Here is a 27,642-nt window from a genome sequence, read left to right as displayed (position 1 = left end):
TATAAATGAATTGAGTTTGTACATTTCATGTCCAATATCTAGATTGTTGTTGAATTTCTTTTATAAAGTTGAACTGAACTATAACAATTCCTTCTACTAAGGTATATGGATGAACTAATTTCTTTGCAAATAACCAGTTACTGATATGATTTTTATCTCTAACATAAAGAGTGTGCTGTCATCTTGAGCATGCCTTACATTTGTCTTATGTTGTTCAATTCTCTTTTCAGGAGATTTGCCAGATGGATTGATATCAATTTTTTTCCACATGAACTGCAGGGGATATGATAAACGCATCCCTTGGTACTCTCAGGAGAATTTATTACGAGTGGTGTTTTCATTGTGTTATTGTTGTTAAATGGAACACTAATAATGGAATTTTTAAACAATTGGGGAAGTTTTTTAAAATTATTAGGTTATGGAAATGCACGTATTTTTTGTATTCCGTTAATAAAAACTGTTATCTTAATCGGAAGTTCTCCGTAAAAATTTACTGTTTTCAGTCGTATTTCAGTAAAATACAGGCGACCGTAATTTCACCATATTTTGTTATCATATTTTAGGGTTGGTGTCTGTAGTATCACTCCTTTACGTTAATATTTCCGTTTTTAAAATGGTAAATGTCTGGCAACATTTATTCCAGGATTTTTACCGTTTTATTTACGGCGAATTTTCAACAGTGAATAGCTTTTCCATTGATATTACGAAAGTTCTTTTTTGCTGTTCTTAATGCATTGTGTAAAACAAGTTACTTTTATTTCTTACTTATAGTCATAATCTCGTTTATTTCATCATCAATGTATTTAGAACAGTAAACCTATAACAACCTCAAAGATATTGAAGTGAATATTGATTTTCTAAACTATAACTTTGATTTGAATAGAAATGCCTATATGCAGAGATATTGGTTGAGTTTCTCAATGTACTAAGCTTGAATCCATCATTACATGGCATTAAGAAAAGGGTAAACTATAATTTCTCTGTAACTCTATGGTAAAATATATTGATGGTAACAAGCCATTCAGTCTATCAAAAAAGTTATCTGAATTTCCCTTTCCTGGCCACACGTCATCTAAATAGCGAAACCATTTTAAATGATCAGGTATACGTTACTTTATACTGGAGATAAGGGATTTCCCATGGCTATACCAAACGTTTGAGTTTAAAATTCCCCCATTAAATTCAAATGTACATTATTGTATGCACAGTTTAATTCATTCTATTTTGGTATTATCAAAAGATTATAATTCCAATTACCTTCACTCTAAGGTATCAGAAATAATTTGCTAATTAATCATACATTATTTCTTATTTTTTACTCTGAAATGGTGTTACTCAATGGATTAAGGATATTAACTAAGTATCTAGATTAGTTACACTTTGCTGAACCCACAAAACTAATCCTTGACCCAGCGGGATAATGTGTCCCATGAGTTTTAATGGTCCCATACATATACGGCCTGCACAAAACTGTTTTTCATATAGAATATTCCTTTTCTTTCAGTAATTTTTTTCATGTTTTTTCTTAATTCTCTATACGAGCTTTCATCAATCAAGGAATTTAAAAATTTTATATATAATCATCATTATTTTTGATTACCAGTGCCCCTGAACTGTCAGCTTTTGTCAATTCTATGTTATCATCTCCCTTGATCTCAGCACATGCTTTATTAAATCTTTTTGGGCAATTTAGTACCACTGGTTTTTTCATATTGCTGTATGTAATTTCCTTAATCATTTATATTTTCTTTCCCGAAATATCATTTAATTTTAACAGATTACACAATTTGTCATATTTGAAGTATATTATCATTGCAATCGATGACATGGAGAAATTCAGACAATCCATCATATTTTGATCTAAACGTTTATTTGATAGGTTAACGACACAATAGCTTGAAACGTCAATGGAATTCACAATAGCGTTGGAGAATAATTTCAATTAATCGTATTTGAATTACCGTATAATGAGATGTAATGATATATTCAAGCAATAAAGTATGAAATTTGTATTCACTTTATTATTTTTATGGGTTTACAGCCGTGAATATATTGACAATAAAGTCAACGAGATTAGGAAAGAAATTAGAGTACCGGAAAGAACCGCAAAAAAGACGTTCTTTAGTAATAATAATACACAAGGATATAAACAAGAAACTTACATATATTCCCATACACGACCAATTCTAAAGATATTCCCAAATTGTTTAAAAACTATAAATTTAGTGTATCATTTAAAAGCATTGCTACAATGAATACAGCACCCATAATAAAACTTATGATGAATTCTCCTGAAAGTATGACTGTGTATATCATCTTCTGTAATTCATGTGAAAAATTTTAAGTCGGTCAAACTAAGAAATGTCCTGAAAAGAGAATTGAACAGCATAAAAAAGTGTAAGATATACTTAATATAACAATGCAATTTCTGTCCATATCAGAGATAGAAATCACACTATTTATGGTCCATTTGTAAAGGGCTTCTGTTATATTTCGCCAGTCGTCTCTATCTTGAGCTTTTAAATCAATACTTCTCTATTCATCATCTCCTACTTCACGCTTCATAGGCCTCAACCATGTGGGCTTTGGTCTTTCAACTCTTCTAGTGCTTTGTGGAGCCCAGTTAAAAGTTTGGTGAACAAATCTCTCTTGAGGAGTGCGAAGAGCATGCCCAAACCATCACCATCTACCCCTCGCCATAGTCTCATCCACATATGGTACTCGATTAATTTCTATTAAAGTTTAATTTCTAATCCTGCCCTGATATTTAACTCCCAATATCCTTTTGAGGGCTTTATACTCAAACCTACAAAATCATTGTCATACCAGGACTCATATGTATACAGTAACACTAATCTCACAAAGTTACTATATAGCCCGATTTTTACATGTAATTTCAGGCGATTTGATTTCCAAATTATACTTAAACTAGCCATTGTCTGATTTACTTTTTTCAATCTTTCATTGAACTCCAATACTAAAGATACTTTATTTGAGATCATAGTTCCCAAATTTTTCAATGATTCTACCTCGTTAATCCTTTCTCATTCCAATGATATTTCATCTTCCATTGCATAGTCCGTTCTCATCATCTGCCTGTCTTCCATTTATCTTAAGCCCAACCTCTTGTGATATTTCATGCATTCTTGTAAACAAGCATTGCAAATCCTGTGGAGTTCTGCTAATAAGGACAGTATCATCAGCATACTCTAGATCAACTCATTTCCTATCACCAATCCAGTCTAATTCTTCTCCACCATGCCAACTGTTCTATGCATTATACAATCCATGAGGAGGGTAAACCACATAGGTGACAACACATTCCCTTAGAGTACTCCATTGTTCAATTAAAGTTTATTTAATAGGACTTCACTAACATTACCTTTACTTCTGCCATGCTCATAAACAGACTTGATCAAATTTACACATTTAAGAGGAACTCCATAATAACGTAGGACTCTCCACAAAATTGGCCGGTGCACACTATCAAAGGGTTTTTCATAGTCCACAAATGCCATCAAAAGTGGATTTCTATATTCTACACATTGTTGTACAACATGTCTTAAAATGAAAAATGTGATCAGGACAATTCATACCTTTTCTAAATCCTACTTGTTCATCTCTCAGCTTTATGTCAGTCTTTCTCTATAGTCTCTTTAGAATAAGCATACTATATTTTTTCATGACAACTGACGTAAGTGTGATGCCTCTGTAATTATTGCAATCAGCCAGATCTCCTTTTTTTTCATTTTCACCAACAAACCTAGCTCCCATTCATCAGGTTTTGCCTCTTCATGACACATTCTACAAAATAATATTATAATTATTCTGGTTGTCAATTCATCTCCGCAGCTATTCCATCATATCCAGGGGTTTTCCATCTCTTGAGTTCTTTTAATAAAAGCTTCGATTGAATTCATTTATGGGCACATCGAGGTTTTCCTTAGCTTCAGGTATATAGATAAAATTATTCCTTCCATATCTCCTATTCATGACCTCACTTAAGAGTCCCATCCAACGTTGTCTTTCTTCATCTTTTGTTGTTATACCAGATCCATCTCTCTTTTTGATGGGTATATGCTGCTTCTTCTTTCCCCCGTAGTGATTTCATTAATAATTTTATGAGCAACTCTTACACCATAGCCACACCCTGAATAATAGCTTTGTCAGCTTTATCTGCTTTTCTGCCTGAACATTCTCTCAATTAATTCCTGGCTTTTCTTTTGACCTAATTATCAATACTGGAATATTTAGTATGCTCTTCCTTGTAATTATCATTACTTCCTTGAAAACTTTCAACAATCAGTTTCTGTCTTTGTCCTTCTTTTATAGTAACCGAAGTATCATTTGGCATTTGCTTAAACAAGTAAAAAGCTATCAAAATTATCGTCAAAAATTTAATCATTTTGATTAATACAGTATACTAATTCAAATTATTTCCTAATGCAGTCAAGAAATTAAAATCTAGTGTAGAAGAGGTCACACATTTTGAATATATAGTCATAAAAAAATCATAAATTAATCCATTCTATTAGTAAGAATTTAGATTTACTTATTGTGGTAGCCTTTTGAAAACGTCCTTGCTTGGCGATAGCTGGACTGGCGTTCGAGTCCCGCTCGAGCTAGGTAGTTTCTTGTACTGTCTGCAACTTCACCATCCTTGGGAGCTAAGGCTGAGGAATTTGGGAGAGCCTATAGCTCTACCTACTGAGCTATTAGTAACACTAGCCTGGCTCTCCCTGGTCCTAACTTGGGTGGACAGGGAGCTTGGTTGCTGATCACATATATATAACACTAGTGATTTCAATCAATGTAAATATCAACCACAATGGCATTTGATACCGAATTCTTCCTTGGGAATATATATCCACTGGAATTCATTTATGATAATAGCTTCTGGCTGGGTAGAGATTCGAACCCCTGCCTTTCAGCCGAAATCATACCTGCGAGAACTCTCTGGGTTGAGATTCGAACCCCTGCCTTTTAGCCGAAGCCGTGCCTGCAAGAAGTCCACTAACTGAGCTATCAAGAGATTTCTCGCAGGCATGCTTTTGGCTGAAAGGCAGGGGTTCGAATCTCTACCCAGCCAGAAGCTATTATAATTAATGAATTCCATTAGATATATATTCCCAAGGTAGGATTCGGTATCAAATGCCATTATGGTATATATATAAATATATATATATATATATATATATATATATATATATATATATATATATATATATATATATATAAATATATATACATATATATATATATTTATATATACATATATATGTATTTATATATATATATATATATATATATATATATATATATATATATATATATATATATATATATATATATATATATATATATGATCAGTCTCTAGGATAGGACATTGTTCTGCTAGCTATGGCATTATCACTCTCCCTTGCCTCTACCATTCATGAGAGGCCTTTAAACTTTTGAACCAAATTAACATTAACATCAACTAAACTTCTAACAATTTTATGTTAAATCATTTATTTCATAAGAAACTTTATTTGCTTGCTCCAGTCCGTAGCCGTTGATGAGACTCCTAATTATTGCTTTCCTTCTATCTATTTATCTTTCTATCTGCCTCTATTTATCATTAACAACGGCGAATTGATATCTAAATTAGTATCAATCTTTAATAAGAACCGTATGATTTACATTTTCATTTCTGGTCTACATGTCCATATCCATTTCCATTCGTCTCTTTGGTTACACATATCTGGTTGTCTTGAAATAGCAATCCACTTATCTTTTTAAAGAAAAATTACCGACGGTGCTTGCATATTGATGGGATTTATCCAGTCTATCATAAATCACTAAGTATTTTTCAAGGTCTATATTAGTTCAATTATACTAAGCCTTTTAAGTCTTTAACAAAGTTTTAGCAATGTTTCATTGCGTATTTTTCTTGTTTTAATATAAGATTAGATTAATGATGTCACAATGTATCCTACGATTAAATGAAGATGGTGTGTTGAATTCACCTATATCTCATTTTAGTACTGTAAAAGTGAGGCAATAAAGTACGAATTTGGGCTGATTTTATTTGGTAGTAAACTGGAAACTTATAAACACGGATTAGATTGACTACTGTACTGTCGATAAAACAAAGCAATACGATGCTACCTTTACTATAGTTATTGACACTTTTACAGTGGAAATTAGATTATAAACTAAAGAAAAATGAAAAATGTGTTTATAAAGGCAAATTACTTTTGTGTAACATTTCTGTAGCAAAAAAAAAAAAAAAAAAAAAAAAAAAAAAAAAAAAAAAAAAAAAAAAAAAAAAAGACAACAATGAACGTCAGTATCTAAAATTAAAATTTGAAGATAAAATGTGTTTTAGTCTTTAGAGTCAGGAAGGATCATGACCAAGATTCAAATCAAGTTTCTAAAACTAAATTGTATTCGGTGGTTCTCTTCGTACTGGCACCACTGAGTTATAACAGGCATTTTGTCTTCTGACTTTCGTGACGTTGCCCTAATTCTTTTTTCCCGCTCATACTTTTTGTTTATTTTCTTTTAATTCTTAAGAATGGATTATGGGATAATTAATTTGCTTTATTGATTTGCCATTTATGATAATTCTTTATTCAGTTAGGTCAAAATATATAATTTTGATATGTTCATGTTCAAACTCTTGCCTACTCTTATACAAAATGTTTTACCATATTCATGCCCAAGACGAGTTTCATATACATAAAAAGATCTGAGCATTAGTAATAAATCAGACAATGAAAGATCAATAAGTAAAATACAAATTGCAAAAAGGCTTGGGTAGATCCATTTGCACTCTGCAAACACATAAGAGCTTACCCCTAACTACCAGATAATCAGAAGTCGAGTATTTTCTGCTTTTGAGTTTCATGAGTTCTTTCACAATAAAGTAATAAGAATCAATTTCCACCAATTATGCTTTAAACCAAATATTAACATGAATACTAATCAGCTCAACTCCAGATTTTCCTAATATTTTCTATTTAAGCATACTACCTATAGAAAGTTATGGGGACCTTTGACTAGCCATATAATACCACATCGGATCCCTCCATGGTTATGATTAATTTTTCCTTTTCCTGCACATACACGGAATAGTCTGGCATATTCTTTATACATTCTCCTCTTTCCTCATACACCTAAAAATGCTCTATAACCAAAAAAAAAAAAAAAAAAAAAAAAAAAAAAGTTACCTGTTCACCTTAGCCTAGGTTGTAGGATGCTGAGCTTGTTTTCACAGGAATTGAAATACCAAGCAGCTTGTGAATAGAATAGCTCCAGAACCCAAAATATAAGATAAGACGGGTGGACGTTGGGTTCATCCAAACCCTCTTTTCTAAATATGCAGATTTTTATAGAATAGTCTTCATGATTAGCTCAAATTTAGATTATAACTTTTCCTCTGTGGGATGAATTTGATTCTATTTAGTACAAAAATCGTTTGCATGGGAATTTCTATAAAGTTTTCAGCAAACCAAAATGTAACTGCTTGTATAACATATTATTCTATGGCAACACGAGGATGATATCTTAGACTTAAACTCTTGGAGAATAACACTTGACACATGTTGAAAGATAAGCTGATTCTTGGTCCAAATTTGTACTTTACCTGTTAAGGCACATCACAAAATGTTAGGGCTCTGTTGAAATACAAATAATAAGCACAACTGTAAAAAAAAAACGACAAATCAAATGTTCTCTGAAAATTCTGAACATGGAAATTTAAAGGGATTGTGTTGGAAATATATTGTAATCCTCTTAATCCGAAACACTAACTACCTAAAATGATTTCTTGACATACAAAAGAGAAGTTTCCAGGAACTATTCTACCCTTAAAAACTGGAATACATTACGGGCACTCTGAGCAAAGCATACAGTGTGTGCTCAGGACCAAAGCTAAAGATTTGGGGTTCTAGGGTCTGAGTTAGTATAGAGGCCACCCTCCCCTTTACCCTGGTGAGTTGGCTGTAATTTTTAATGTATACTTATATATCTTTATTTTCTGACCCTTCTTTGGAGGCCCTCTTCTCTTGGAAGCCCGGGGCATTTTCAAAAGGCAACCCCCCCCCCCCCCCCCGTCCCGACCCTAGCTGCGCTGGCCCTGTACTTGCTTTAAAACCTGTTAAGAATAAAAGTCTCCAGCATCCAAGGCTGTACCATTCCCCTTAAAAATTGGTTCAAAGGGAAATATGAAGTTAACCAAATTAGATTTTCTTGGAAAAAAGTTAGATTCGGGATTATTAACTCATTGGTTAGCACAGTGAATAATAGTTGCCCTATTTGATTATTTAGTGGTTATAAAGTATCTTCAAACCTCTTCTTACTGTATAGCAGAATCGGTGGATCGAGTCAACTTTCACCATTCACCATCTATTACTATTAGTTGCATCTTTTCTCAGCCTTACTCAACTCATCAGACGGGTCAGGAATTAATACAAAATGATATTATGTCTTTAGAAGTCATGGAGTTAGCAATCAAACAATACTTTAGAAGAAATTTCTTGAAGAAATATATTATGTTCTAAGCATAAATGTCTGCTTTAAAGGTAATTGTAAGAAGATTCATTTGGTAGTCTAAGAACTGGAGACGTTATTAAGTTATTTTCGAATGAGTATGAAGAATGTATTGCTACCAAACACTCTTAAGCCATCACAAATTCATCTATAGAAAAAGAATATATACTAAACAATGTCTTAAATTTTATTTTAAATCCCTATCATTAGTTTAATCCCGTTCGGTAGTTATCGATGTATAAAGCAAGTGTCCAAAATCTAATCTTATGTAGTCACGAACCACATCGTCTACCGTTTAAATATCAATACACTAGTATCTTCTTGAATGGATCACGTGATCAAATGATCCCAGTTTTATCCAGAAACGTGGAATACTAATATTCTGTACAGAAACACTGCATAAGCTATTTATAACCTAAAACTTGTCATTCTTCCACAAATAGAAATGTAGGTAGGGATAGAGTAACTCTGAAAGAAAATATAAAGAGTAGGCAAGAAAATTTCACAAACGCTTTCTTTTGAAATCGATAATGACTTTTTGCTATAAAAGGTTTATCAATTTTACCTTTTCTAATGAATGGTAGAATCATAAAGAAGTCAGATTTTAAGTTACCTGTCATTCATCGTCAACGAAAAAATATAAGATTGGATTCAGTTATAAGATACTACTATCCAGTACCTTTAATATCTATACACATAGTATAGCCTATATACAGTACCACCGTGAAAATGCATGTGGAAAACTAAGTGAGTGTTAGAAAACTTGTACCACGAAGGTAATACTACTGACACTCTTTACGAAAATTCTTAATTACATTCTCAGAGCATGATTTGCGTACATGCTAGTCTCTTAGAGAATTCTGAAGATCGATAAAGATTTTAAAAATCTAAAATATATTCCCACAAACTCTAGAGTGGTTAAAATCAATATAATTCTAGGACATTCCGTACAGGTAGATTTGAATAATAGAACATGAATTTGGTGTCAAATTTCCAAACTGAATCACATGAAAGTTACCTGAAAGGATGGGCTTATAAAGAACAAAAATCTTGTATAAAAACAATTTCACTCTCCTTGAAATCATGAAATGAGGAAACAAGAGTTACTGTTTACTGTAAGAATAGAATATTGCAATTTCTGCAAGACCAGTTTATAATATAATCTATGGATCTATAACAGAATTTAAATGTCAGAATAAAAAATGTAAGTAGGTGAGAGAAACTAACCAAACATCACAGAAATAGTAAATGGTGAGGAGCATTGAATAAAGTACGAAGTATACAGTATATGGTTCCAAATTTGTTTTCTTTAGGTCTGTATTATGAGTAGTAACGTCATGTTTCGGTGTGATTTTATTATGTTTCCTATGTCTATATAAAAGGTTGATAACTGTGAATACCCTCAGTTCTTTTTTGTTCTGTTTACTCATTCATCCAGTCAGTTAGTTGTATCTACATAGTGCTCTCTTTATATTGGCTGAAGACTGTGTTTACAAAGATATAAATCACCAGATAATTACTATAGAACTGTTATTTCTATACATCGCCTACCGCTCGCGCCACCTGGCAGTAAAATGGTAACTGGATTCACACAAGTTTACATTTCTGATTTCTTATAGTGAGTCTGGAACTGTCATGGGTTGTGATGGTTTATTGGAAACGTCCCTGCCTGGGGTTCTGCCGGACTGGAAGTCGAGTCCCACTCAAACTAGATAGGTTCTTGTACTATCCGTAACCTTACCATCCTTGTTAGCTGAGAGGTGTGGTATTTGGGGAGCCTACGGGTCTACCTGCTGATTCATCAGCAGCTATTGCCGGGCCCCACCTGCTCCTAGCTTGGGTGGAGAGTCTTGGGCGCTGATCATATGTATTCATGACCAGTATCTAGGGCATTGTTCTGCTAGTTCGAGTACTGTCACTGTCCCTTGCCTCTGGCATTCATGATCGGCCTTTAGATAAATAAATAATGACAGTGAATGCCTTAGCGACTGACTCTGGACTGCTGATCTCACCTATTCATCACTGAATATACAGGAAAGTGGCTTTTATTTTTCCTCATTATAAGAAATAACAGAGTATGAAACTGACAATTATTCAAGTCACGTGAAACTTTGATATATACCTCATGAATAAGTATTATGTTCATTCTCAATAAGTCTAGTTTGATAAATTCATCGCAACAATTTAATAACGTTCTCTTTTATCTTTGTCAAGCTGCGTTTAGTATCGTGAGTAAAGAGGAAGAGGGCGTGCCATATCCCTTTGTATATGGCACCCTTGTCAGCTATATCGGTGTCTTCATCTAAATTCAGTGGCGAGATCTTTAGATAATTAAAGTCGATTTTCTTGGTCGATTTAACTCATTTTCCTTTCAATTTCTATGCAAAAGCCTGTGACCCGATTTTCTATGCTTAATTTGCGAATGTTCGTGAATAACTTCTGCTGAAGCAATGAAAATCAGCTTTACAATCTTTTACACTTTTGCCTTTGTGTGTAGAGTAGTACCCCTGCTACTCCAGCTGAAATTTGTTAACCTTTCTGCTTCAGAGTTTGAGTTGATCGTTTTCTATTGCCCTTTAATAATATTAATCGGATACTTTTTAAAAAGCAGAAATGAGTAAGTGAGTTTTATTATAGGTGGAAGGATAACGTATATCCAAAACCAACATTCAAGACTGTGAGTATAAGAACATCGAATTCTCCATTCTCCCTGACCTCTGCACGGATGATATCCCCAGAAAGCCTTTCCTGGGGAAAGATGAATATGTTACTCTGGTATTCGGTGTAGATAAACCAAAATGCAATATCTGTGGTCTAACTCACATCAAAGTTGCCAAACCAAAGCTGTCCAGCGACCTGACTCCAGACTGTCATTATATTGCAAATAAAGCTCGATATTTTGATCCAGCAAATGAAAAATTCACAAACGACCAAGTTCAATTATTCTTGATGGAGGATGTTATTAAACCAAGCCATTTTAAGTAGCAGAGACTCAAAACAAAACCAAGAGGAAATGTAAGGTGAGGGATTTTTACCTCCGAACATGACCGAGTAAGTCAACAAGTTCTTCAGTGTCATTGACTGACCTCTCATGTGCATACTATAAACACAAATCTGCCAGCAATTTTGAACACAGTCGTACATAAAGGTTTTCCGAGTCTATCACCATCTGAAACATGAACTACGATGGCCCAACAGACAGAGAAATCTTCTCGTATGCCTCAACCTGAGTCTGTTAATTGGACCTTGTCAGTTGTGTCTGTACAGAAAAAAAAAGAAAAAAAAATTACAATTGGCAAGCAAAGGTAAGTGGGATTACTACCTTTTCGTTTATTCTGATTACTTGTCCCATTTTCTTCCCCTTCTCTGTATATTCAGAATATGTTATCTTTCCCAATAAACCGTTTCCCAAGTATGTGTATTTGGTTACTCTTTTGATAATGCCTTTTTTTTCGCCAACACATTCACTTTTCCTTACTACCTATGGTCAACACTTCTGCTTTCTCTTGTTTGGCACAAAAGGTGAACTTTGTCAAAATTTCCATAGGATGGCAATTGCTATTGCTACTCCAAACCCTTCCTTTCTGCTGCTAGGGAACATAATAGCATCCGGGCATATTTTATTTACATCGTGTGATATTTTATGCATTCTGGTAAGCAAGCTTTGCAAGTCATCTAATGTTATACTAATAAAGATAGCGTCATCAGCATACTCTATGTCCGCTAATTTCCAGTCCAATCCTTCTCCACTATCCCCAACTTTTCTATGCATTACAAAATCCATGAGGAGGATAAGAAGCATAGGTGACAACACATTTCCTTGGATTACTCCGCTGTTCTCTGGAAATTCATTTGATAGGACTCCACTAACATTAACTTTGCACTTGCTATGCTAATGAACAGACTTAATCAAATATACATATTTAAGAGAAACTCCATAATACCGCAGGACTCTCAACAAAATTTGCCGGTGTACATTATCAAAGGCTTTTTCATAGTCCAAAAATGCCATCAAAGTGGTTGTCTATATTCTACATATTGCTGTACATGTCTCAAAATGAAAATTTGACCCGTACAATTTTTACCCTTTCTAAATCATGCTTGTTCATCTCCCAGATTTTCGTCAATTTTTCTTTCTAGTCTCTTTAGAGTGAGCGGACTACAGTATATGTTTTCATGACAACTGACGTAAGTGTGATGCTTCTGTAATTATTGTAATCCATCAGATCTTTTTTTTTTTTTTTTTTTTCTTTGCTATTTTCACCAACACTTCTAGCTCCCATTCATCAGATTTTGCCTCTTCACGTCACATTCTACAATATAATTTTATAAGTATTCTGGGAGTTACATCATTTTCGGCCACTATCATCTCAGCAGTTAATCCATCGTATCCAGGGCCTTTCCATCTCTTTAGTTTTATAATATCTTCGATTTCAAAAGCACTGAATTCCTTCATGGGCACATTAAGGTCTCACTCAGCTTCAGGTATATCAATCAAATTATTGCCTTCATAGCGCCTATTCATGACCTCACTAAAGCGTTCCTTCCAACGTTGCCTTTCTTCCTCTTCTGTTGTTATAACAGATCCATCTCTCTTTTTAGTGGGTGTATGTTTCTTCTTCTTTGCCCCAGTTGAGATTTCATTAATAATTCTATGAGCACCATAGCCACTCCCTGAATTCATAGCTTTGTCAGCCTCATCTGCTTTGCTGTATAAATGTGCTTTCCAGTCATTCCTGACTTTTTTTTTTTTTTACTTCGCTATCGATACTGGAATACTTAGTATCTCTACCTTGTAATTATCATTACTTAATCGAAAACTTTCAGCAATTAATTTCTATATTTGACTCCTTTTTCATGGTATCCCAAGTATTATTTGTAACTGCATGTCCCAAAATTTCACCACCAACTGACTGAAATATGTTCTTAATATCACACCATTCTTCATTAATTGCCTGCTTATCATCTCTTAAAGTCTCTAAGACTGCAAATCGATTCCTACATCCAATGGCAAAAGTTTTTCTGTGCTCATTTTCTGGAAGCTTAGTTGCATCAAACCTATGTATTGTATCTACATTTCTGTTAGGTGCTTTCAGTTTTGCGATAATGAAAGAAAGTTGCCGTATTTTTTTTTCTTTTAATAGAAACATTGTCACCAGTGTAAATAACAGATGATATGATAAGAATGCTTTATTCATAGTGCTAATTCAGTTCTTTCAATATAAGCACAAAATACTTCTTAACTGCGGATTATTGCAGAATAATATGTATTGCATTCTTTGTGCAATAATAATGACTAATAATATTATTTTTCTATTAATTGTCATAAATATCGAAGACTATATTGCTTATAACATATAATTAGAAAGGTGTGTTGATGGTATTGCAAATTGCTGAAAAATATAATTAATTGGGAGAGAAATGTCTTTCAATACCAAAGGATAACAATGGATTAAGCTTGGTCTCACCAAGCATGCTACGCAATCTTGATTTCATGATTTTTACCTTTGAAAAAACTATCTCTTTCTAATTGGGTGTAAGGTAACGACATAATTAGTTTATGAAAAATATTAGTTTGTAAATGAGCTATAGTGAAGGTATAAAAGTATACAGTATTGGCATTTGTTACACGACCCTTTAACACAAGAGGATTCACCCATCTCATCACTGTCTATGACACAGGTGGAATTTTGATATGGGTCTTCTCTATACAAAATGCCAATAGTTCTTCACATAGATTCTCCCTGTCAACTTCAGCAAAGTCTGCTACAACACGCATTCGTTCATCAGGAGTTTATTTCTGACAGATAATAATAATAATAATAATAATAATAATAATAATAATAATAATAATAATGATGATGATGATGATGATGATGATGATGATGATGATGATGATGATGATGATGATTATTATTATTATTATTATTATTATTATTATTATTATTATTATTATTATTAGCTGAGCTACAACCCTAGTTGAAAAAACAGGGCGCTCTAAACCCAAGGGCTCCAACTGGAAAAAATAACCCAGTGAGGGAAGGAAACAAGGAGATAAACTACAAGAGAAGTAATGAACAATTAAAATAAATTATTTCCATAACAGTAACATTAAAACAGACCTTTCCTTAGATGTCAGGATGCCTGAAAACTTTAAATCATTCATTTCCAATATAAACTATAAAAGCTTAAAAAATAATAAGAGGAAGAGAAACGATATAGAATAGTATGCCTGAGTGCACCCTCAAGCAGGAGGAAGACCGTGGTATAGACGCCATGTCACCATCCAAGACAAGGGAACAATGGTTTGATTTTGGAGTGTCCTTCTCCTAGCAGAGCTGCTTACCGTGGCTAAAGAGTATCTTCTATTCTTACAAAGAGGAAAGTAAAAAAAGAACAATAACAGAGCAGTAGTTAATCCCTTCTTGATCAAAGAAGAATGGTTTGGTAATCTCAACGTTGTCAGGTGTATGAGGACGGAGGAGACTGTATAAAGAATAAGCAAGGCTATTCAGTGTATGTGTATGCAAAGGAAAAATGAGGCGTAACCAGAGAGAGGGATCCAATGTAGTAATGTGTGGCTAATCAAGGGATCCAATAACTCTCTAGTGGTAGTATCTCATCTGTATATCAACAGGACAGATAACCGTCTCCGTAGAGTATGATTTTCTGTAAGCAGACTGGTTGTCTGGTAAAGCTTCTATTTCTTCTAAGTGACTAATTAGTTGTTCAAGAATTGCATATTCTAGCACTTTTGAAATGAAATAAATGACAGATTCAAAATAGGTCTACAAGAGCTTAGTTCTTGATAATCTAGAGCGCTTTTCAGACCATATGCAATTCCTCTGACTAGTGGAAGTTCAAGAACTCAATTGTCCAAATATCGCAGTTGGTAAAGGAGAAAGACAAGAGGATTTTGCACAAGGTTGGGTTAACTTATCGGGAAGTGTCTATTTTTGCTATCATTACCACCTTGTTAGTGATATTAGGCTACTGGTTACTGCAGAGTGCGGTTAGTTTTCTATCTAGAAATTTCTCTATGTAGGCTACAACAGTCATAAAGTTATTTTACAGCGAGAAATGTTAAGTGTTGATTGAAATGACAAATAAAGTCAAATACAGATAATGCATTTTAGGTAAGATTTTTGGTAGTAGTAACTTAAGTTACCTAACTCACCGTAAAGATGTAATTTATGGTAGTTCATGGACCGCATAGTGATGTTCCTTTTTATAATCTTTCTACGACCTGGCTGTCAGGCTCAGCTGAAGTAAACAAACAGACGACGCACGAAGAAGGAATGGCGGCAGTGACAGCTAAATCTATATTATTTCTCGAAGAAAATCAGTGTAAGGATTTTATATGTACTAGAAATGTACCGAAATGTAGCACCTAGTTGTAAATGTGCTGTTTGTAAAACTTAATCATACATCTCCTTTACTGGTATGACTGGACAAGCTTTCATTGTTACGTAGTTTTTCTGTATTTTACCTGCTGTATAAATGATTTTGGCCTTTTTATCAGTAACCTAACTTGTGTATGGATTTTCTGCAATTTTTTCTCTATTGAAGAAATTCAATACCTCTCATAGTTTTATTTTTAGATTTTTTGACGGGGTTGATGTGTGCTAATTTATAGGTCTGCATAAGCTTGGTGACTGACACTCTTACATCTTGAAACCCTGTTTGTTCTGAACTAGGCTTGACTAAATCTAGCCTTACCAAATAAAAGTACAGCTAGATATTTGTGTAAATTGGGTAGGTGATTGGTAAATTGGAGCTTTTGTATATCAGCGGCCAGTTCCTCCCGCGTGCATTAAATTTGGGCATCAACTAACCTAAACTTTCCCACCTAACCTACAAGCCGTGTCCTTAGCTACTTACCTAACGGGGGCCGTTACACTGCCGTATCTAAAGCTAGCCATAATAATACAAACAGGTGGCCACTATCATACATACACCCCGGTAGATTTTTATATCGGTCAATAACCTACAAAATATGATGATTACTGCTCCTGATGGAGGTTTAATTATAGAATGGTGCAATATGGTGGTATTAGTATTAGTTAGAGCATTAAAACTTGCATAATTGAAGAGGCCTATGCAAATACACTATTTTGAATACCATATATTACTAGCAGAAACTGCTGTTAACTAAGTTACAGATTTTAATGAAAAATACCTGTTTTACTCCTTATGTCGTCATATCTCGTATCATAGGAGTCTCCTTCCACCCGGTAGTTCATAAAAACACTGGTAGTTGGTGCTTCTGCCACAAGTTACTTGTTTGAATAGAATAAAGGACCCAACATTTTATGTTTTAAACCTTTTTTTTTTTTTTTATAAATATGCAATATAATCATAGCTCTTATTTTATTTATCATAATGATAGAAGGTTAGGGTAGAAACGTGTGTTTGATATATTTAGTCTGATCATTGGGAATGGAAACAAAGTCCACATTCAAACAGATATTGGAGTGTTAAGCTACAATTCGCCCCTTTGTTATGTGTGTATTCACCCCTTTTAGCTTGTATAAATGATAATTAACGCCCAATTACTACCCAACCGGTCTAACGGGCGTTGCGAACCAGAGTTTTCTTACCAGAACATAGAAGCAGGGAAACAATGTTTATTAGCGAGTGAAGCTAGCATACAGCAGAACAAAAATCAATAAATCATAGGCTGAATAAAGTAACGAGGTAATTGTAATACTGAACACTGCTACGAACAACTCCATAGAAAATGGGATGGAAAAACACGTTTTTATGCATCTGGAAGTCATGGCAAACAAAAGCACCAATGTTTTGACAGTGTTTCATTACTGTTAATCTGTTTTGATTAGGGTAACTTTTTTATTACGATAACTGGTGGAAACAAAGTTTAAAAAAGTGAATTTATATAACATTAGACAATTTCACTATATTTTAAGGTGTTTTGGAACGTAATTTATAACCATGCCTAGCACAAAGCCATAGCTTTTCTGTTATGGTAGTCGACCCCCCATAACTCAAAAGCTATGGATTTCTGTCGAAAATTATTATAAAAAACTTTCAAAATACTAAAAAATCCAGTCTTATTTTCTACAAATTATTTATTGCACCATTCTATAATTTTACAACTGAGAAACAATGATTTTACTTTACTGTAATACAATGTTTGTAGACCATTTTTACCAACTTAAAAGAAATATAGCCCTACTAAAACACCAGTTTGAACCCTGTAACCTAATTTGGTAGTTAAGGATAACTTAGATACCTACATTCATAAAAATTACCTATTTTAATGTATTTGCTTGGTTTTCATGAAAGAAGAAGACCCCAAGAACAGGTCATAAAATTCCTGACAGGTGATTCTCATGTCCAAACTTTTGTTTACAATTTTCTGAATTATTAGTTCTGGTACCCATTTCCAACCTTTGATCATAGCTGTTCTTTCTGTCTTGGCCAGTCTCCTACCTCTACAGTTTCTATACAAGCTCCTCCCCCAACTACATCTACATTTGAAATGGTTTTTTATTTGTATTTAAGAAAGATGTATCTATTATTGGTATCTAAAAGTAGACTTGAACAAAATGTCATTTCACTTTTGGAGGGAATAAGAAGTGCTACTGGTTTACAGGTATTTTGAATAATTTTCATTGGAAATACATGCTTTTCAAGTTTTATTGGCAGGTTAAACTAGGAGATACAGGTGAAGGACCTGGTTTTTAAGCGTGAGGCCTGTTGGAAAACAAACAAAGGGTTGAGATTCAGTCTTAGGGTAAGCTAAGGATGTGGCAGTCTCAGTGGGGTGTAGTCCCCTCTGGTAGATAAGTAGGTAAGGATACAGCTGTTAGGTGGTACTATACTCTTGTGATTGTTTCCCTTTTAAAAGTAGTTTTCAGTCATAGCTATTGTGATTTTAAAACATCTATGATGTTGAAAATATGGATTTCCCTCAATTATTTGTATAAGAACAGATCAAAGTACCGTACTAATAAGTACACCAGGAACGCTTCATATTTTCTTCATTAGAAACATTGACTAATAGTAAATATATACCTAAACAACATTTCAAAATGGAAAAAAAAATGTATGACCTAACCTAAGGTTCCCACCTAACCTAACTCTCCCATTCCTACCTGTGATCCTCCCAAAGGAATTTAGAAGCATTTTTATGAGGTTAGGTCACAATTAAAATATTTAGTATAACTCCCTAACCTAACCAAACCGTTCCTTACCTTATCTTATCCTACTCTACCCTACCCTAAGCTATCCTATCTTACCTTACCCTTTGGTACCCTACCATAACCACCTAACCCACCCTCTCCTAAACTAACTATTAAAGTATTTATATGATGTAACCAACCTTCCACAAATTACCCTGATTTTATGTCCTTACCCTAACAGGAGGAAGAACATATCACTATGCTGGTCCCTTTTGACAAAAGATTTTTTCATATTTCTGATACAAACCTTCGTCATTTATTGGGTTAACTCTGGCACAGCTTTGTTATGACCCGATTGAAGAATTATTGTGGGTCTGTCAGTCTTGTATGGCTGCCTCATGGGCCCACAATGCGCTTAGGTGTGTTGATGCTAACGGATGTGTTCACTGTCTTGGTCGCTTGTTACTGATATTCCTTTGCTTGTGTTTTTACTTTTCCTGATTCTTAATATGAGTACTAAAAAACTGTTTATGGTAACCTGCCCAGGCCTTGAAGGTCGCCTTTGTTACCTTTATGAGTCAAGCCAACTTAGACCCTCATCCCTTGTGTCCTACTTGTAGAAAGTATATTGTTATGAATTTGCCTTGTGATTTTTCTGGGAGGGGTCTCCCTCCTAATGAGAGAAGTTCAACAGCCCTAGGACCCTAGGAAAAAGAAGACCAAGTGGGATTGTTCCCCTTCAAAAGCTTCTAACTCAAAGGAGGGCAAGAATTTGAAGTCTCTCCTTTTTATTTTCCAGTCCTGACCCTCCCTTGTCTGATCCTTTGTTATTAGAGTTCCGAAAAGCCCCCGGTAACGAATTAGGGCGACCAAGTTTTTGTGAATGAATTTATTGATGTAGTGTCTTCTGCCCTCCTTAGCAAGGCTGAGAATGCTACATATGATCACATTCTTTTAGCATCTACCTTTATCCCATTGGAGGATGATGTATCCTTGGAAGTGCCTCTTTTTATCACCAGAATTTGAAAAATTCTGCTCATTTGCCTTCTCCGTGTGCGACGTTTATAAGAGCACCTTTTTATTGCAGATGTTGAAGACCAAGGGGGATTTCTCCTCCATTGTTTCAAAAGTATCCCCTATGAGTGCATCGCATATATCCCTTCAACATATTCCTCGTTAGTCTATGGCTGTACGTCGTGTGTCTCCTCATACACCACCCTATTCTTTGGAGGAAGCTTGTCACTTACCTTCAAAATCTGAATTTTTGTCAGACCATCCTGTTACCCTATTGGATCCCACGGTTCCAGCTTCTTCCTTGAGGAAAATAGTGAAATATTCGCCAAAACAATCTTTTGTGAAAGAGCAATATGTTATATCTCATCATTCTTGGTTCAGTACTAGATTGGTAATGCGTCTATACACCTACAAACTAATACCCGCGTCCGCTTTCCTATATAGCCTCTGGGTCGCTTCTGCGCCACGCCCTACTGCATGTGGTTCATCTGATTTGACATTATATCCACAAGAATATGCCATGCGCCCTACTGCTCACACACTATCTGAACGTGGCATTATCATTACACGTCCTAGTGACTCCTCAGTACGTCCTCCTGAATGCCCCGCTGCTGCATTACATACTGTTAGTACTGTACATAAGTTCCAACATTGTTCCCAGTCGCTTATAGTTCCGGGAACTTTACTGCTTCTAGGACTTTACCCTTTCCTCCAGTAGCCTCTTTGGAATGGCAAGGATTCATCAGTGGCTTATCGGTCAAAATCTTTAGATCATAGTAAAGGTGAAGTTGTTCCGACACCTACAAACCTTTCGCTATTTATTATATGAGAATATTACTTCGGCGAAGCTGAATTAAACAACCTGCCAGTGATTAATGGGGGGTAGATCAGCCACCCTCCTCTCACACTCCCTGGCGATGTGATGTCAGTTTTGCTTTTGGCTCTGTGGAGTTATATCATGCTCTCCCCCATTAACCTACTATTAAAACTAACTGTCTGTTACATTTTGTATCATTTTCTTTTTCAGGTGTGCTTGTATTTTCGGGTCACCATAGTGCCGATTTGTCATGGCGGGGGGGGCTGCCCTTGCTCTACCTTTAAGTCAGCCCTTTGCTCTGCGTGCAAACGTCATGCATGTTCGCAGGGTTCTCCTTGTAGTGAGTGTAGGGAGGGGCCGTCCTCCCAGTGAGTGCGGTTCATTTTCAGTAGGCACCCGAAGAAGAAGTCTTTAAGAGATACTACGGCTGTGGGGTCTTCCTGGAAGTTGAAAAAGTCCTGACTTTTTACTCTTGCATCTCGTTCACTCCCCCATTGACCCTGCTCATTCAGTTTCCTCTGGAGGACAATTGAGCAAGAGTGATGGATAATTGACCCCTTGGCAACCTTTTTATTTGTTGTTGAACACCCTGCTGCTTCCCCTAGCGAAGCGGTAGTGCCCTTGACCGGCGGGGAGTCTGTCCGCCGACACTATCCATCTGCTCTGGTCTTCCTTGGGAATCTTGGGTTCTCCCAAAAAGGAACGCTGTTCAAGGTGCTTCAGTTGGGGGCACAGTAGGAGCGCACAGCTGCCGCCTCAGGGGTTGACCTCGGTCTTTCCCTCAGAGACTCAGGGGTGGGTGACCCTCTAAAGCTTCTCATGTCCTCAGCTGCAGCACTTTTTTTCCTGCTTCTCCTCCAGCAGCCATTGTTCACTCAGTGTATGAATGAGAGCAGTTGCAGCCTGGAGCCCCTTGGAGTGACCAGGTGGGTGAGCCTTTCGAGGCAAACCTGGAAGTTAACTACTCTTGGTCTTCAAAGCTTGTCGATTGTGGTGCACACCCTCAGACTGAGTTCGTTCAGTGCACTAAAGTTCCCCAGTGCATGAAGCCCTTGTCTTCACCACCCAGTGTTGAGCACCTTTCTCGTTTGTGAGTGAGGGCCTCCTCAACCGAGTGGTCTTCTCCTCCGGGGATGAGGAAACGAGTACTGGACTCTTCCAGGCCTCGTTTGAGCTCCTCGGAGGGAGACAGTGAGGCAGTACGGAGACTGTTCGCCATATCCTGACCCTTGCGTTGCCCAGAGCAAGAAACTAGCGGGCACACACTTGGAGGGCCTCAGCAGGTGTTCTTTCATTTATGAAGGACAGCTCTTGGTCTCAGAGTTGGTGTAGGCGGTTATCGGACCAGTCCCACTTCCGCCTACAGTACCCGTTCCAGGTGCTCCTTGTAACCCACTTGAGAAATCAAGTCACCTGAGATGTCTAGTAACCCTAGGCGTATGAGCTCTGTCGTCAGGCATGCTCCCATTTTGCTAATCCCTTGCCCTCCTCCTTAACGGCAGCCCTCCAGATATCAGCAATACTGAGATTCTAAGATCACCAAAACCGTTCTTGACCCTGAGTGGGAGAGATTGGGCATTTTACCCATCAATCCTCATAAGAAGAGAATAGGGCAACAGGAAGCAATGCCTTCCCCACGGGACACTGCATCCAAGACCAAGCAGGGGTTTGAGATCTCTAGGAGAGTTTTCTCATTTGTGGACAACTATCAACTTTTACCAATAGAATTTGTCCAGACCGAAGCTTCTACTCCTCCCTCGGAGTTGTCTGTCAGTTCCTCTGAACCTCTGAAAGTTTCGCAAGAGACGGAGAACATTAGGAAGGAGTTAACGTCATTCTTTGCAGCCTTTTCAGTCCAACCTTGAGAGAGGAAAGACAAAGTCTTTTCCCAAGAGCTGGGTCTCGAGACTTGAGGTCCAAGGCTCTTGGAAGGATATTCTTGGTTAGGTGCCAATAATAATAAGACAGAAGGGACATTCCTTACGATCTTGACCCACCTCAAGCTCCTATGGGTGTGGGCTGGGTAGTGGATGACCATATGGATGATGGTTCTAATCAATCAATTGACTTGCCAATGCCAACCAGTCATCTTTCTTTTGATGTGGCCCATCCAAGGGGATGGTGGCAGGTGACAATCAACTTCGTCCCTGAGTTCATTGCAAAGACTCGAAATCCAGCAGTGGCAGATCCTAGATTTGGGCCTTTCTGGATTGAAAGTCTCCGTTCTGTAACCAATGACCCAGATCAACTGTTACTTTGCCCTGTGAAGGCTCCGAGTAGTTACATTAAATGAAGCACAGGAACTCGCCAGCTCGTCATTGTTGGCGAGTACAAGAAGGGTCAAGAGGAGAGTCACCAAGCATACCATTTCTTCTTGGATCAACCAGGTTATTAACCTGGCCTTGAATCCAGACTCTCCTTCACAAGGTCATAGACCAAGAGCTCGTGATGTTAGGGGCATCAGTACATCTCAAGCATTGAAAAAAACCACCTATACTCTGGGGCCTAAGCTCTTCAGGCTGGTGATTGGAAGCGTCAGACGATCTTCACAGCCCACTACCTTCAATACGTAACCCAAAGGAACCTAGAAACCTTCTCCATAGGTCCTGTGGTGGCTGTACAACATGTGGTTTGATACCTCGGCTAACTTATGGAACAAATAGCAGGTGATTAAGGGCATATATTACCCGGGATTAGTCTGGGATGAATGGCAGAGTGACTGGTATTTTCTTCCTTCATCTTCCCCCCTTGTGGGAAAGGGCACCTGTGGGACTCTGCAAATCTGCCTCCTCCATCTGCAGGCAATAAGTACTGTATGGTAATAACCTTGTACAACCTGATATTTGATATATATTTGTTTTGTTCCCGTCCGCTCTGTGAGGGGGAGTTGGGCAATATCTAGGTTAAGTAAGCGTAATGTGTATCACTCCAAGAATCCTTTCCTGTTCAATTCACAATGCTTAGTTTTCTCACCAATTGCCCAGGCTGTCAACTACAGTATAGCTCACATGTGAGAGTTAACAAGGTGAGAGGGTGTCTCTAATAAGCTCGTGCAAAGCACAGAGTTACACCCCGGGTCAAGTTACCAGCCAGTTAGGACTTCCATCCACATAATGGTGAGTCTCATATTATGAAGAGTGAAATGTTTGTAGGAGGTATCGGCACAAATGACAAATTTGGAGGTACATTAATTTGTATTTTTCCTAACCATAAAAAGCTTGAGCTCTTTATTTATACTGGCCTGCCATTACCTATCCCCTTGTAAGCCCTGCTTGCAATAAAAAATTATGCTATATCACCAGTGAGTGGCTGGTCTATTCCCTCTAATTAGCAGTGGGGTTGTTTATCACGTTAAAAGTCTTATGGCTAGTTCACCTTTGCCAAAGTAATAGTCTTGTATTATAAAGAACTCAGTGTTTGTATGGTTAGGAAAAATACAAATTACTTCCAAATTTGTCATATTTTGCTGTACAGTATTGAAGGTGAGACCTTTGCCTCACCCTAGTGACGAAATGATATGCTGAATTGTATCTTCCGTTTCCAAAAATTATTCCTCCTGCTTCCCAGCGTCGTGCTTTACCAGCAATTAAGTGTCTGAGAACTAGTTCTCCTTAGGAAGTAGGTTTATTTTTAAAACATAGACCTGATTCCCAAGTCAAAATCTTGGAAAGAGCTAATTATTCTAGAAGAGATTATAGGTTACGCAAACCTAGTTCACCTCATTTCTTAGCTGAGAAAGAGGTAAAAACTCCATTTCTTCCACCATCTTATTATGAACTTATTTCACTTCACTTGAATCTAATGCATCTAAGTATGAGTTTTCTCATTTTCCATCACTCTCTTCAGTGTATATGCGTAAGGTTCACCAGGAGCGGAAAGATGTCCCTGAGAGGTGTTATATTACAATGATAGCTCCTAAGCAGGAACCAACTTCTTCAGTGTCTAGGCCTAGAACCATGTTACCAGCCCCTCATCCCTTATTGTTACTGACAATTCTCCAGAACAGTTTGCTGAAGCAGATTCTTCAGAGGTAACAGGTGTTGCTCTCCTGGAAGCCCCAGCTTCTTGCCCAGGGGAAGCATATTCCTTTAAAAAAAAATGAGTTGTATTCACCATATCAGTTGACTTGGCAAAGCACCATATTCTCCCGTTGTTAAGAGATGCTGTCTCATCAATGGTTTCTTCCCTGACACCCAAATTGTCGGGCACAAGTTTGAAATTCCTCTCTCTAATTAAGCTAGAAATACATTAACTTAGATAAATTAAAAAAATTCAGATGTGGAAAATTCTCATGTTGTAGATCAGACAGATCATCATGATTACTTCCTCTTGGTCTCTCTCATCAACAGAAGTTTAACGTTCTATAAGACCATATTTAAATCCCCTTCCTATTGATCCATATGTTGCTGGCCTGACTTCAGGACTGCTAGTGACTGCCTTAATCAACAAACAGCCACATTTTCTGCCCCTAGGTTGCAGAATCTGGAGTCTGTGGATATGTCAGCTTTTCAGACCTGTTCCTGGCTCAACCACTGGTTGGAAGCTGTGTCCTTCTACTCTGTTTCAGAAAACTTGTTGAATGCTCTTACAATATTTGAAAATACATTAGTATGAAGAACTTGTTTGCTCTGGAGTGAAAGCTCTGTAATATATCTTTCACCAGTGTGCATTCATCGTGGGAAGTTGCTTCCTAAAAAGAAGAGACGCTGTCGCTTCTAAATTTGCTCGTCATATGGCTTCCGGGGATACATTGGCCCTTAGAAATACCAAGATCATTGATCACCCAACCTTGATCCCATCTCCATAGTGACCACAGCAGTAAAGAAGTGGGAGAAGTTTAGTCACGTTTCTTTCTTTTGGGGAGTATAAGGCTTGAAAGTAGTCTTTTCAGCCCTTAAATCAGCTGCCATGGAATTCTCTTCCATGTCCATCCTCCAGGTTGCTTCCTGGATTAACATAGGGTCCAATGCAGTTACCTACTCGGCCATTATTCAGGGTTTGTAAAATCCTGAGATCTTGGTGAAGTACAGCAAGTTAGTTGTATCTGTTGTGAATATGGCGATTCTCTTTCGACACCAGTCAGAACAAATGGGCCAACTTAGTCCCGAAGAAGACAAGTTGTCCTTTGCTGGAGACTACATCTCTTTCCTCAGAAGGATATCTATAGGAGGAAGGCTAACCATGACTCCCTCATCCTTTGTATAATTACCTTCAAGGATCTAAGCCCTTCAGAAGCGGCTGTGATGAGACCATTGGTCTCTGCCTTGCTATCAAGATTGGCTTTGAAGAAAGCTCCATATGCTTCCAAAGGCTAATTGGAACCTCTAGGTGTTTCTTCTTTTAAGAAGGGCATGGATAGGGGTCCACCCTTTATGTGGCCAGCCTGAATAATGTAGAAGGGACAGTAGAGGTAATAAGATAGGAAGGGGACATTGCACTCAAGTCCCCTCCTTGAGCTACCTCTAGTGGTGTCACGCCAGTGAGCAAGGTGACATTAACATGGAGCAGAGCAGTGGATTGTAGATACTCTTTGTGATGGATGCCACCTATCTTTCGAATGTCTTCAACTTCCCCTCCCTTGCACTTCAAGCGTATTCCAGAATTCACCCCCAAAATTTTCAGAAATATTGGGACTTTGTGGCTGAGGTGAAAGCGATGGAGGAGAATGTGCTAGAAGTCATTCAAGATACTTCTCCAGTGTTTTATATTTGGCTCTTCTTTAGGGAGAAGTTGACCATGCGCTGAGACTAGTCAATGATCTCTTGCCGTTTAACAAGTTTATTCATCAAACTCTGCTCAACAATGAGATAAGTACCATGTGGTCACCATTAGAGAAGAAGACTAAATACTTTCAGTGGATTTAAAGGATGTATATTTCCAAACACCCATAATGAAGTCCTAAAAAAATATCTGCACTTAATCCTGTAGGGTTTAGTGTACCAGTTAAAAGTCCTAGGCTTCGAACTGTCTTATCTCCCAGGTGTTCATGCGAGTTTTCACTCTGGTCTCTGGTTTACTTCAACTGAACCAGATATGTCTGTTGAAGCATCTTGAAGATTTACAGTTTTCAGGTTCAACATTGACTACTCTTCTTTGTTTGCTATCCAAGGATCATTGTAAATTGGGAAAAGCAGTCTCAAGCCCTAGCAGAGGATAAAGTTCCTGGTTCAGTTGACTCGGAGAGATAGCACAAGCATTCTTGTTCAAACGAGAACTCCCAACTCCACATGGGCATCTCCACAAGCGATCACTTCAGTGGTGTCTGAAGCATCAATGGTTGGTAGCTAGGAGTCTCCCATCTCATCTTGTTCCAGTGGAAAAGGAGGAATGGAACAATATTTCTTGGTGGCTGAATGATGAAAAACCTTATCTGGGAGTTCTACTCAACTTCCCATCTCCAGAGATACCTCTATGCTTGGCTATAGCCAAGGGAGGTTGAGGAGCACACTTGGTGGACCAAATAACCAAATAACTTCAGGTGTGTGATCCTCAGAGGATAGCACCTGCATATCAAATCGGAAATGTGACCAATTTCTTAGCAATGCAAGCATTCCAACAGAGTTAATAGGGCAGTCAGTAATACAGATTGTCATAGCATGTGTCAACAAGCTATGAAGAATTCTCTTACAGTCTTTGTGAGTTGATAAAGTGGGTCCACAACTGGGCATTAAACAATGCTATAGAGCTGTATGCAAGATTCATGTCAGGTAAGAGTAATGTACTAGCAGACATACTCAGTTACCAGGGTTAGATTGTATATTAAAAATGGTCCCTTCATCCTTACAAGCTGGAAAAGCTTCTTGCTCTCTAGGGATCACCAGCAATTAACCTGTTCACTACCTGACCAAGCATAGACTTACTTAAGCCATTAACCAAATATTTAAGAATTTTTTTTTACATACTGTACAGGACATTTTTCCTCACCTCACCGTCTTTGTGAATTAGGTATGGGATTTTTATAGTCCTGTTTCCTGGGTCTTTAAGCAGCATTCCCTGTCCCCCTCTGGTGCTAGCTTGGGTGGAACGGGTCCTTTGGGACTAATCATATATATACAGTATATAGCCTATCTGCAGGATATTGTGTGACTAATGTAATGCCATGTCCCTTACCTCTCCAGCTCATGGGTGACT

General features: G+C 37.0%; 1 protein-coding gene across 1 annotated transcript in view; it reads left to right on the top strand.

The window, feature by feature from the left end:
• The first annotated feature begins 15,681 nt into the window (after positions 1-15,681).
• The window catches only part of pigeon (protein), a 153,942-nt gene continuing 141,981 nt past the window's right edge, over positions 15,682-27,642 (top strand). Inside the window, exon 1 of the mRNA XM_068364505.1 lies at positions 15,682-15,882. Within this exon, the coding sequence (XP_068220606.1) occupies positions 15,729-15,882 (154 nt within the window). The 5' untranslated portion in view covers positions 15,682-15,728. The remainder of the gene's footprint in view (positions 15,883-27,642) is intronic.

This window comes from Palaemon carinicauda, chromosome 41, assembly GCF_036898095.1.
Source record: "Palaemon carinicauda isolate YSFRI2023 chromosome 41, ASM3689809v2, whole genome shotgun sequence".
NCBI lineage: Eukaryota > Metazoa > Arthropoda > Malacostraca > Decapoda > Palaemonidae > Palaemon > Palaemon carinicauda.
The sequence above is the reverse complement of the archived record's forward strand: the minus strand, read 5'-3'. Positions and strand labels throughout refer to the sequence as shown.